This window comes from Bicyclus anynana, chromosome 5, assembly GCF_947172395.1.
Source record: "Bicyclus anynana chromosome 5, ilBicAnyn1.1, whole genome shotgun sequence".
In the NCBI taxonomy this organism is placed as follows: domain Eukaryota; kingdom Metazoa; phylum Arthropoda; class Insecta; order Lepidoptera; family Nymphalidae; genus Bicyclus; species Bicyclus anynana.
Window position 1 is genome coordinate 9,878,614 of NC_069087.1, and position 13,217 is coordinate 9,891,830.

The following is a 13,217-nucleotide window of genomic DNA, read 5'->3' on the forward strand; positions in this document are numbered from 1 at the left end:
GTTCTATTAATGATACTGAACCACGAAAAAAAATATCGGTACTAAAGTCCGAATCACCCTGTATATTACATTTTATTTTTATTTATTTATTTATTATTCTACATTATACATATTTAAATTGAGCCTTACCATGTTGCTACACAAATCACAGTTGGTTTTACTGTGCACTGGTTATTATTACATATACAATATTAAATTAAATATTTTTTTATTAACATTACATGAAGACATTATTTATGTTTATATTGTAGTAGGGGGAGCCGGTGCCACTCCATACACGTGCAATTATGTTATATTTTCCTTACTCAAATTAAAGCTTTAGATTTAACTCAATATTTTTGCGAAAACTGCATGAAAATCCGATGTGTAGTTTCGAAAATTATCGCGAACAGACAGATGATTAATAGAATACACAGAAAATAACTCCATAATTTTTTTTAAAAACGAAAAATTTTTGATAATATTAAAGTAAAAATATTTGATTTCTACTTTCTTATTATAGTAACAAACCTTGTTGGCTATTTCAACAGTAGTATCGACGAGTTGTCGATAATTGCGACGGTCGAGAGCCATTCGGTGGTTCCAGAAATGTTTGAAAAAGTGCGGAAGAATCTCGTCCATTATATACTGAGGCTCCACACCGTCAGTGCCGCAACATTGCTTCACCACCTGTAAAGGAAATTGATTTTTAATAAATTTTAATAAAATATGCCGGAGAAAGACGGGTTTGACATCACAAGCGGTTGTAAAGACCAAAACAAAGTTATTATTTAATGAAACTCTGTCAGGTCTAACAATTCCAACTAAGATTGTTACCAATAAACCATGAGTGGCAGAATGATCTTGAGTGACTTCACTCAAGATCATTCTGCCACACGCACTTGTGAACGTTGTATGTACGATTAAAGGCTTTGACAGTTAACAAACACACAAACACTTCTGATCACTTCAAAGCCGCTTCTGAAAGAACCACGGGAAAGAACTGCCTCTGAATCCTAAAAGTTTATGATTTAATCGGCTTGTGTTGGCACCGCCTTCAAAGTGATCAGAAGGTAGCACATACAATGTTATTTTTCGCTTTTTATTTTATTTTTGTTTGTTATTAATTTTTTTTTAAAATGATTTTATAGTGTTAGTATACCAAATTGTCTAAGTGGTCTTTTGTGTTCATACAAGTATTTCAAATAAAAAACCACACCTGCAGGCCTAAGATACCACAAGATATTTCGGTAAAGAAAAAAAACAAATATCAACCAACTAGCGGCCGCCCGCGACTTTGTCCGCACGGGATTCAGTTTTTCACAAAAATCGCGCAGGAACCATGGCCTTTTTCGTTATGAAAAGTAGCCTATGTGGTAATTCAGAGTAAAATCTATTTCCATTCAAAATTTCCGCCAAATCGCATCAGTAGCCGCAGCGTAAAGGAAGAACAAACATACACACTGACACACACACAAACTTTCGCCTTTAAAATATTAGTGATAGTTGCAGAATCAAAAAATGTTGCTCTCTTTTTCATTGCGTTGGGACGAAAGAGAGCGATATTTAAACTCCGCCACTATTTTATCTTTTTATCTTCACCAGACAATATGTCGTTGACGCATGATAGTCATACAGTACTATATTCGGCGTTTAAAAAAATTAAAAGTTTAACTTGACGATAACAAATATCAACAATTTACATATTTTCATGATTTTGAAAACACTTACTTTTAACACAATCTTCTTCATTTCTTCATCAGGCGACTGGAACTCACGAATCAGAATAAGCATCACTTCACGTGTGTAGTAATTGGCATACTCTGCGTCCATGAGAGGGATGAGGTAACCGATGGCTTTGAGGAAGGCGGCCAACCCTTTACCGCGATGAGTCCTGATACCCTTCCACAGCGGCTTCAGCACAGAGTCGAAGGACTCGATACCGTAGGGCGTGGCGGCCTCGGCTAGGGCGGCGCTAGCCAAAGCCGTGATTGTACGCACTTTCTGTTGTTCATCCACCAGACCTACAAAACCGTTAAATTAGACAATTAATCTTTAAAAATGTCAAATTGGTATGTTTTCAAGTTACCTTTAGTTATACCCATCACTTGACAATAATGCTTGATCATCAATCTCCTATTAAAGAGTGGATGCACAATCAGCTATCACAAAAAACGTCCCCATTTATTGAGTGCCAAACACAACTTCTTGGCACTCAATTCAAGTAGTCGCATTTGCAAATTCAACCTTCAATCCTTAAGGTTGAATTTGAGATTTTATTGAATATTGGACTATATTTAAAAAAGACTTCAATTATAAGTCTCAATAAGTTTTGTGTAATTCTATTGGAATAAAAATTATAAAAATTGAAAAATCGGGTAATGTCACTACACCTTGCCTTAAAGGGCATGGTATACTATGACATAGTTATCATTAAGCTCGTCAATCCACATTGGAGATGGTGTTGATGAAAGTGATAAATTTTAATGATTACCGTGTTCAATAATCTCCACAAGAGACTTCAGATGTGGTAATATAGCACAGCCCATCAGTATAGCAATCTGTTGTACGATTTTGATTCCAGTGTGCCGAGCCTGCCATGATTTTTTTGATCTGCATACAGCTTTCAAAAATGGCAGCAATGATGGGATGCCTGAAACAATTAATAAGATATTCAATGCATATCTTATTGAATAATAATGTCAATAAATAAACATAAAACATTACAAAATAAAATTATATTAATATTATAGTTCACTTAAAACATTTCAGCAAAATGACTTTCATAATTTTTGTATACACAAAACAAGAGGAGGCTGCTAACTCCTATAATCTGATTTTAAGTGATAATTTTTTATATTAAGCATGCCCTAATCTGAGATATAGTAAATCCTCAAGTGCCTGTAATTTCAGCCAGAACCATAACCATATTGAAACACAACAACGCTGCTTTGCGACAGAAATAAGCATTACAATAGTACTTTTGTGCAGTGGCCTATGTCCTGCAGTGGACGTCCATCAGCTGATATGATGATCATATCATACACTTAAAATAGTGATTTTTAGAACTTACAAAGCACGAATATATTTTTAAAAAGAGTATTTATAGAATGTTTTACCTAAAGCAGATGCGACGACGGCAAACGCTCTGGCGGTAGTGTTTCGCACATACTCATCAATATTATCAATATCAGGCCTCATGGTAGAGATCATGGTGGCGAGTCCGGCGGCCTTGGCCAGGTTTGATATGATCTCCCTTCCTTCCACACGAGCGTAGTAATCTTCATCAATAAGTAAAGGTTCTATTACAACCAAAATCTGTTGGCAAAAATTACAAAATATTAATCTAAAAAAAGTTTTAGTATTATACTAAAATATACAAATACAATTACGTGAACTTGAAAAGTAGGTAGAACTTGAGTTATCTGTTAAAGTTGCCATTAATTCCATACCACCACAGAATGGCTAAATTGACCTAAGGTTTCATTTACACGAGCATCAACTCACTGCAGTCGGCAACGTCTCGGCGTCAGTCGACTGCAGTCGACGACAGTCAACGGCAGTCGACGACAGTCAACGGCAGTCGACGACAGTCAACGGCAGTCGACTGCAGTCAATGGCAGTCGACTGCAGTCGCCGACATCTCGGCGGCAGTCGTCGGTAGCAGTTGCCAGCTTTCGTTGGCAACGCGCTGCTCGTGTAAATGAACCCTAAATAAAAGTTGGAGAGATAGGTAGATCGTTAGTTGAACCCCGAAGCGTCGCGGAATTGTCATTTGTTTAGCAAATGCTTACCCATGGAAAGTAGCACCTTTCCTCTTTATTCGTGTAGCGGTTTGTGTTTTTTTTTTCCAAAATGAACACGAAGGCTTAATTATTAAGAGATTAAACAAGAAAAAACAGTAAAATATTTTTTTCGTTGCGTACTAAAAGAAGATGTGCGTGCACGTCTTTGAGTAATGACATAACATTGTGCGTTCGTTAATATGTTAGGGCCGCATCTAACGATTTATATCGATGGAGATAGGTATTAATGTGGAATAACATAAGACTATGAACTGATATCTACATGGATGAAACCAGACCACAGGCAATTTAGTATATATAAAAATTTGTATTTTTGTCCTTGTGGAGATTAGTTAATAAATTAATAGATAGGTGTTACAGCTATACTTACTTTGTGCACGTAAGGACGAACCAGATCGTCTAATTTGTACAATATTCTGTCAATGACTTTGACGAGCAAATGGCGCTCCTGGTCCTCCAGTGTAGGGCTCATCAGTAACGGCAGTATTTGGTTGAAGAGCGGGCCGGCGCCGAAATCGCGCGCCTTGTCCGTGATCTGACGGAGTGCGGCTTTGCACATGGGCGGAGTTCCGTTCTGAAATTACATCAGCACTTGGTAAATAATAATAATAATTATATTATACCTATAGCCTCAATAGCTCAAAGGTAAGAACGGTAACTCATCACCGAGGGGTGGTGGTTCGATCCCCGCCCCGTTAATCTATTATCGTCAAAGAGAAACTCCCAAGCATAGTTCGCTCCATCGCCCGCTAAGTGGGCTTGCTAATAAGGCCCATAGTTAGCAACCAAGTTTCGGATCCGTAGGTGTAGGAAACAGGCACAGTTTGAAGACTTTCGATTTTAGTTATAACTTATATCAATTCAGATAAACCTCTGATCTCTTTAGTTATAATTTCATTTTGTAATAATTATCTTATTGCAAAATTACATCTATACTTTTAATAAATCTGTAGAGAGGTCAATTCTGTACATGAAATATATTTCCAAAATAACTATCATGGGGTAATTAGTGATTGATACTGGTGCCAAAAATGCAATCAGTAAAATATTTGTCTGTCTGTCTGTTCGTTATAGAAACAAAAACTACTCTATGAATTTTAACGAAACTTGGTACAATTGTTCTTCATACTCCTGGGCAGGTTATAGTAACTTTTCATCACGCTAATATCAATAGGCGCAGAGCAGTGAAGGGAAATGTTGGGAAAACGGGAGAAGTTACTGGTAAGGGAAGGGAAGGGAAGGGTAGGGTAGGGTATGGTAGGGTAGGGTATGGTAGGGTATGGTAGGGTAGGGTAGGGTAGGGTAGGGTAGGGTAGGGTAGGGTAGGGCCAGCCCTAAACATAAGTCACGTACATGGTTCGAAATTAGTCTAAAACCAAAATTAACAATTTCAGTACTCACTTTAATTTTCAACAACAACTTCATAATTTTGCGCTCCTTCAATTCGTCGGGCGACAGTGTGTCCTCGTCGACGTCCACGAGCAGTTTGTCGAAGTACTGCGCGTCCTCGGGCTTCATAAAGGGCAGTTGCTGAGCGCCCTTAGGCTGCGGCTCTAGCAGGCGCGCCGCCGCCGCAGCGCTGCCCCCGACTTCCTCCGTCTGCATGAAAAAGCCGATTGGGGTACCAGCCAAAGGCGTTGGTGTCGCGGTCAGCTTTCGAGCCGGGGTCCGAATCGGAACATAACCTGGTCAACAATGTCAACGATTAGTACATTTTGTAAGGTGGGTCTTATTAAAAATAATTTCATGTAAAATAATGTTGGTAGGGAGCTGGTGGCAAAGATATGCGAATCTTTTTTTTTTTTTTAAAGAATATTTGCCATATATTTTTAAACATGACCAATATTCCCACTCCCCTCCAAGTAGTCAGGAAAGACTGTATTAGGAGTGGGTACTACAATAGACCAACGGGCGGGGATTGAACCACCACCCCTCAGTGATGAGTTTGACCGCTCTTACCGTTGAGCTATTGAGGCTGTATATTTTTTACTAGCCAATAAACTGTTAAAGTTAATGTATTATATTCCCATCAAAAATTGCTTATTTCGCTTTATTGAATCATTCTACAGTTTTGACTTATTCAGGGGTTTGTTTTGTTAAACCACCGCCACTGAATTAAGAGCAAATAACTAAAATAGGTTGACAAGTCATCAAACAGCCATTTTACTTTAATTTCTAAATTCTGGATTGCTAACAATGTAGATATACACCAATAAATAATGGTTATATATAAATAAGAAAAAACCTATGTTAGAAATCAAGATATTGCTTTCAGGTAATAAAGATCATCTCCCACCATAGGTATATGAGTGTATAAGTTATTGAATACATTTTCTATTCTCATAGTAAATTAATAATTTAGCAAATATTAAAATACGAAAATTGACACAAGCTCCCTAGCTATTATCGCATGCAAGTGTTTTTTGATGTACACAAATCTGCAACTGAGGTAATAAAGTACATTTGTAGATGTCTATCCGACGGCATGGCCAATAAAACCTTATTGTCTTATTGTCTTTCATCTGAAAGAAAAATTTTATTATTAAAATTTGATTCTCTGATCTTATTTAATTAATTTTAAAAACACATGTATGTTTTTAACACTATTTCCACGTTGTTCCCAATAAGGCGTTGGCGTTTAATACATGTGTCCTGAAACTAAAGTTGTGTTTGATTACTGATGTGATCCTTATAACCTTTACCTTTTTTTTGCTTATATCATTTTAAAAAAAATTAAATTGCAAAATCTCAAATCGGTATGTACTCACCGGCAGGCGGAGGCAAAACCTTGTACCCGGCAGGGAACATGGCATCCAGCTCTTCATCGGTGTAGGGTCTGTTGCGTTCATCAATTTCTTTCTCCCAGCGGTAAGCTTGCAGTTGTTCTGGGGTCATGGCCGCGATGTGGCCCGGTGTGGGCGTGGCCATGGCCATTGCTTTCACGCCCACTGGTGTTGACTGCAGAAAGATAAAACTCAATAAGTGCTTTATTTTATTGATAATAATAATGTGTACAACAAAAACAACTTTGTTTCGAATTTCAGTGCACTCTTCTATGAGGAGTATACAGCATTGTTGAGTATATGCATTGTATACAGAATGATAAGTTAAAATAACTTCAAGGCTTTCAACAACAAATAATGAGGTCCATAGTGCAAATCAAGCCAAAAAAAAAATAACTGGATTTTCCATTCTAGAATCCTAATCGTGAGTAGCCTGAGGGTGCTGATCCATCCTATCAGAAGTGCTCATACACTTAGTAACATTTCTCACATAGATTCGTATGGCTTGGCAACTTCGTTCGTAACACTTCCGATGTTGCGCGCGGGGCGGCTTGTAGCGATGAATGAAAAACCCAGTGACTGATGCACGTCACTTCCCGCATGCACGATTTCACACCCGCGCAGTCTTTCCGCCCGTCGCCCGCATATCATGGGATTGTTATCAACGAACTTGCCAGACTATAGTCTCAACGTGAGATTAGCAACCGTGGCCTGTCATCTATACTAATCTAAACTAATAATTATTATAAAGCTGAAAAGTTTGTTTGTTTGTTTGAACGTGCTAATCTCAAGAACTACTGGTTTACTACTACGATTTTAAAAATTATTTCAGTGTTAGATAGCCCATTTATCGTGGTAGGCTATAGGCTGTATTTTGTCCCTGTATTCCTACGGAAACGGAAACCACGCGGGTGAAACCACGCGGCGTCTACTAGTTTATTTTATAAATACTCACGCCACCCGGAGTAAAAACGGGCGTATGCGGAGTCGGCGTAGCGTGCGACGGCGTGGCATGCGTCGGCGTGGCGTGCGACGGCGTGGCGTGCGACGGCGTAGGCGTGGCGGGCACGGGCGTGGCGCCGGGCGTCTCGTCCCATCGCGAGCGGCGCTTGGTGCCTGGGGTCGGGGTCTCTTGGATGGTGTCGACGCCGGCGCCGCGGTCCGTGCGCGGCGTCTCGGCCCAACCGCTCGCGTGTCCAGGGGTTTCTGTATGATCATAATTTTTTTTATTAAATACATGTTTATTAGGCTGATGGCGTGAAAGTGAGTTTTTGTTGATACAATTTCAGTTATGTAGCCAAGTCATTCCTGATAATTTTATCTGTTGAGCGCAACACATGCCTAAGATTGACAGACATTGCATATTGAATCAAATTGACTCAAAAAAGAATTGTTGAATTGAGGGCAAAAAATTGTACCTGTCCTTATCACACCAATACACTTCAGATATCTGGGTGCAGGGTAAAGCAATTCACGTGCTCAGCATGTCCTATCGTCATCAACCCCTTATTCGGCTCACTGCTGAGCTCGAGTCTCCTCTCAGAATGAGAGGAGTTAGGCCAATAGTCCACCACGCTGGCCCAATGCGGATTGGCAGACTTCACACACACAGAGAATGAAGATAATTCTCTGGTATGCAGGTTTCCTCATGATGTTTTCCTTCACCGTTTGAGACACGTGATATTTAATTTCTTAAAATGCACACAACTGAAAAGTTGGAGGTGCATGCCCCGGACCGGATTCAAACCCACATGTCCTATCAGTAACTTAAATTCTTTTAGGAATCTCTCCATTCAGATTCGTCCAAGTACAGATACTCTGACCGTGGATTGTTCTATGAGTGATCCTGACTAGCTTATTTAGTTCCAATATGTAAAAATGAGGCCTCTATCAGTCAGTGGGTGTCTCGTCCCAGCAATTCACATGACCAGCATGTCGTGTTGGTAACTTCATCTTTTATGGATATCTCCACTCAGATTGTCTAAGTACAGATACTGCCTGTGTTAGATACTTGTCCTGAGTGATTCTAGCGTATTCGGTTTAAATGTTTAAAAATTTAATCTTTATCAGTTGTATGGATATCTCCACTCAGATTCGTCCAAGTACAGATACTGACTGTGACTTGTTCCGAGTGATTCTAGGGTATTTAGTTGAAATGTGTAAAAATTAAACCTCTATCAGTTTTGGGTGTCTCGTCCCAGCGGTTGCGGCGCGAGGCATGGTGCGCGGGCGTCTCGCGGCCGGGCGTGCTGTGGCCTGGCGTGAGGTGCGCGGGCGTGGCGTCCCACACGCGCGCCGATGGCGTCGCGCCCGGAGTCTCGCCGCCGCGCCCGCTGTGGCCCGGCGTCTCCTCCCATGCACCGCGCTAAGTGACAAACAATTAACTTATATAGTATAGAAATATTGAATTAACAATAACACTAATGACACCTTTTTAAAACATTTTAGTAAAAACTTGTTTCAAAATTAATTTACAGTAAAAGCTCCATAATCGCAGGTAAAAAAATTTCGACTCAATTCCTTTGTTTATGGCTAAATTATTTATTTATTTATTATGTGGACCACCAACAAAATTATATGTATACAGAATTAAAAAACTTAATAAATAGAGTATAGAAACACATATAACTTTACTTAAAGGTAGTCACATCATGCATAAAGTGTAGGTCGTACTAACAATTAAAAATTAAGTGTTAAAAAAAAATTAAAAAATTAATTAACATAAATTTACACAAATGAAAAACAGAGAAAGAGAAAAAAAAACAACAACATATACACTAGGAATTAGTTAAAAAATAAAAGGAAACTGTTAATTTCACAACTAAACTCAAAGGTTATTAATTTTAGTAAGTAACTTAAAGCAAAAGTAAAATAGCCAAACTTAAAACAAAACTAAGAATTAGATAAAACATGGGTTATGCAAACAATGACACATGAAAGGCGAATTATTAAACAGAACTCTTCTTAATAGTATTAATTATTTTGGACTTAAACTTATACATCTTATCACAAAATATGTCAATGGTATTATCTTTCTTGGTTAGTTCCCTAAATAATCTATACAGCCTGGGTAACAAAGACTAGTGACCGAGGTTTGTTCTGTAAAATTTGGGTCTCAGGAGATGAATCGGGTACCATGGCATACAACGGGGAATGTTAAAAGATATCTGCCCCAACAACTCTGCATCATCTATAGTCCCATTTATAAGTTTGTAAAGGAATACGGATTTTGTTTCTATCTTGTTTCAAGAATTGTTGCAATTGCATGATGAAATGTTGACCGAATTGCCATTGAAGGTTAAGAGAAGAGGCTTCAACAAATGAGCTTAGCTATTTCTTTAGAGAAATTGATCCACCTAAGGAACAAGGTCTTATTTTAAAGAGGCAAATTGAGAATGCCACTGCTGATTTTCAATCTGAACTAAAGAAGCTTTTAAAACTATCAATCAAGAAAAAATTGCAAAATTCTTTAAACAATTAATCAATATTGTAAAAAAATTCAATTAAATTGATTGAAATACCATTCTATATTCATTGTTTCTATATTCATTGTTTTAACTCAACACATTTACAGAACTGCGAAAAAGAGCTTTTACTGTATTTCTCTTATACTTAGAAATAACTGTAATTTAAAGTTTTTGATGAAATGAGTAAGTCAGAATAAAGCATTGATGCCCTAGAGATTAGGCATAATTTTCTCTTGACTTATACTAATATTATAAAGCTGAAGACTTTGTTTGTTTGTTTGGTTAAACGCGCTAATCTCAGGAACTGGTCAGATTAAAAAAAATATTTCAGTGTTAGATAGCCCATTTATCGAGGAAGGCTATAGGTTATATATCCTACGGGAACGGGAAAACGCGCGGCGTCAGGTAGTTTTATACTATATAATAAAATATTGTTGTAGAATTTAACTACCAAGGCGGGCAAATAAATATATCTTAGCATTTCATATGCCAGCCTTGTGTTGAAATTTTAATTTAATGTCATATAGGTAAAACCAAACATTATCATGAATAAATACCTCATTTTCCCATGATGGTGTAGCCTGGGAGCTTGGTGTGGCTGAGATAACTGAAGATTTCTTAACAGTTGGTGTTTCTTCAGAACTCTGATCCCATCGACCCTTGCGCTTAGATGCAGCTGGCTTAACAGCTTCTCCGTTTGGTTGAGCTACAGGTTTAAGTGTTCCCTCTCTGGCTCTCTCCAAAAGCTTTTTCCTCAACTAAAATATAAAATATACATAAATAATTAAATAACTAAATATAAATAGCACTAAAACTATTTCCATATATTTATTAAATATTCATATTAAAATTGTGTGCTTTGTCACATTTGTAGCTAAACAATATACCTCTGGAAACATACCTCTGTTTCCTCAGCTCTCAGATATTGCTCCTTCATGATTTCTGTATAGGTCCTAGAGCCTACATCTGGTGTTTTCCCACCTGCAATCAAATTCAAAGTATTATATTTACAAAAATACATCAACATTTAAATTTACAGAACATTTTGAATAATCAAAGATCAAGAAATTAAAATAAAAAAAAAACCAGGCAAGTACGAATTGGACTTGCACACTAATGGTTCTATGCCATTATTATCTATAGAATGGGCAAAAAATTACATCTGTTGTAAAGCCCCTTAAACACTTTTTTATTCTTATTATTTATTTATTTTTTATTCATAGCATTTAGACCAGAAATACATCATCTGTGCAAAATTCAACTGTCTAACTAAGATGGTTACTGAGATACAGCCTAGTGATAGACAGATGGACGGCAGACAGCAAAGTCTAAGGATTATCCTGTTTTACCCATTGTGAATGGAACCCTAAGTAAAGAGAAATTAATATTGTTACCTTCTGCAAAAGGATCTGAACGTTCAGGGGATATAATCATCCGGCGCCTCTTCTGACGATACTCATCTTCTCTGTCTGCAATTGTTGGCCTTCTCTTGTCAGCAAAAGGATCATAGTCCTTATCACTCTGGAATTTAAATAATAATTAAATGTCTAGATATAGAATACAATAATCTTCTGATTAGTGTTTAAAGCTATTATTGTTAATAACAATAACTTGAAAGCTAAATGCAAATGATATAACTGAAAATGGAACTACAAATAGTAGATGTTGCAGTTAACTTCTTAGAAGATGCTTGTTTTTGTATTGCAGTAGGTATAGACAGCATATACACAGACAGTATACTCAGAGGCACAATTATCCGCCCACTTAATACTCGCGTCATATTAAAGTGGGCGGATAATTGTGGCTCTGGGTATAGTACTAAAACACAATCAAAAAATAAGTTTAAGCATTATAATAGTTGGGTTTCAGCTATAGATGTCACATGATGAACCTAGTCAATGTGGTAAACTGTGGTGTAAAGAGATGCACTGTTATCAGTGCAGACTTCATGATTGGAGATTGCGGTAGGCCAAAAGATGCTAAAGATGTTTCTCATGCGTTTTTTAATGATCACTTGCAGGTGATTTGTGAGTTAGCACTGCACAATTCATCAATAATTTGCATCAATAACAATGCTTTTGTCTTTCAGAACCATTTTACCAGAGAACAAAAAATTATATGAAACAGTGTCAATTGATTAAAGAGATGATTGTAACTTTACCTGTGCAATATCATTAAGTAGTGAAGCTGGGGCAGTGTAACCAGATCTCTTTTGTGATATAGGGACATTCTCCACATCCTCGTCTTCAACTTCATCATTGGCAGCAATAGATGTCACATAGCCATCATACCTTGATTTCCCAGTGTGTCCAGCATTATCATAAATATCACTATCATAGTATGAATCACCAAGTGCAACTCCTTTTCCTGAACCATTTTCTGGGAGTTCATTTTTCTTAGATTGTATCTCCCTTATTTGTGCCTCTATGGCTGCAACATTGAATCAAATACAACTGTTTAGTAATTATAGTCTAATCTGGAAATTAATAGTCTAGTCTGGACTTGATGAAAATAATTTCATAAATCATAGTTTTCCAAAAACATGAGAAAACCTTCTTGCAAAAACACACACATACATCTATCGGGACACACATACAGACATACATGTTACATATTATTTAAGAGTCAAAAGTGAGGCAGTGATTCTTGCAAAACATATTTGCCTAATAGTCCTGAGACTGACAGATTAGCCATACAAGGGAAGAAGAAAGTGAGGGTGATAAAATCACAGTATACAATACTATTACACAGGTGTATTTTTTAGTGAAACTGAAAGCTGAAAGGGATGTCAGCAAAGCTGAAACATATCTATAAAGTTAACATCTATCTGTGAGTCTGTACTAAATTATAACAACATTAAGAAATTAATGTAAAAATCAAATAACATTATAAGCATTTTGGTTTTGTTGCAGCTAAACACAATAATAAACAAAATTAATCAGAATACAACGCCACAGGGCCTAAAATGGCCGGGCGTGTAAATCTTTTACGAATCACCTAGGGCTTACCTTCATGGGTCCTAGGTATTTTATCCATTGTTAATCTAACATAGAAAATAATAATATCTTCTTTGAATGCAGGATTATAGAAATAGAATAATTATTACAACAACGGACTAAATTATTTAACCACACCACCTAAATTTCTGTATTCAGCACAAATCAGATACACAGATTAAAAAA

The 13,217-nt window shown here is 37.2% G+C and overlaps 1 protein-coding gene across 1 annotated transcript in view; it reads right to left on the reverse strand.

Annotated features, from left to right (window-relative positions):
- Positions 1-13,209, reverse strand: part of LOC112052674 (splicing factor 3B subunit 1) — a 21,549-nt gene extending 8,340 nt beyond the window's left edge. The window contains exons 1-14 of the mRNA XM_052881659.1: positions 13,044-13,209; positions 12,197-12,465; positions 11,430-11,556; positions 10,937-11,016; positions 10,593-10,793; positions 8,741-8,933; positions 7,524-7,774; positions 6,554-6,743; positions 5,187-5,470; positions 4,156-4,359; positions 3,099-3,297; positions 2,474-2,632; positions 1,711-2,003; positions 511-669 (exon numbers count right to left, since the gene is read on the reverse strand). Coding sequence (XP_052737619.1) covers positions 511-669; positions 1,711-2,003; positions 2,474-2,632; positions 3,099-3,297; positions 4,156-4,359; positions 5,187-5,470; positions 6,554-6,743; positions 7,524-7,774; positions 8,741-8,933; positions 10,593-10,793; positions 10,937-11,016; positions 11,430-11,556; positions 12,197-12,465; positions 13,044-13,071 — 2,637 coding nt within the window. The 5' untranslated portion in view covers positions 13,072-13,209. The remainder of the gene's footprint in view (positions 1-510; positions 670-1,710; positions 2,004-2,473; positions 2,633-3,098; positions 3,298-4,155; positions 4,360-5,186; positions 5,471-6,553; positions 6,744-7,523; positions 7,775-8,740; positions 8,934-10,592; positions 10,794-10,936; positions 11,017-11,429; positions 11,557-12,196; positions 12,466-13,043) is intronic.
- Positions 13,210-13,217: the final 8 nt, after the last annotated feature.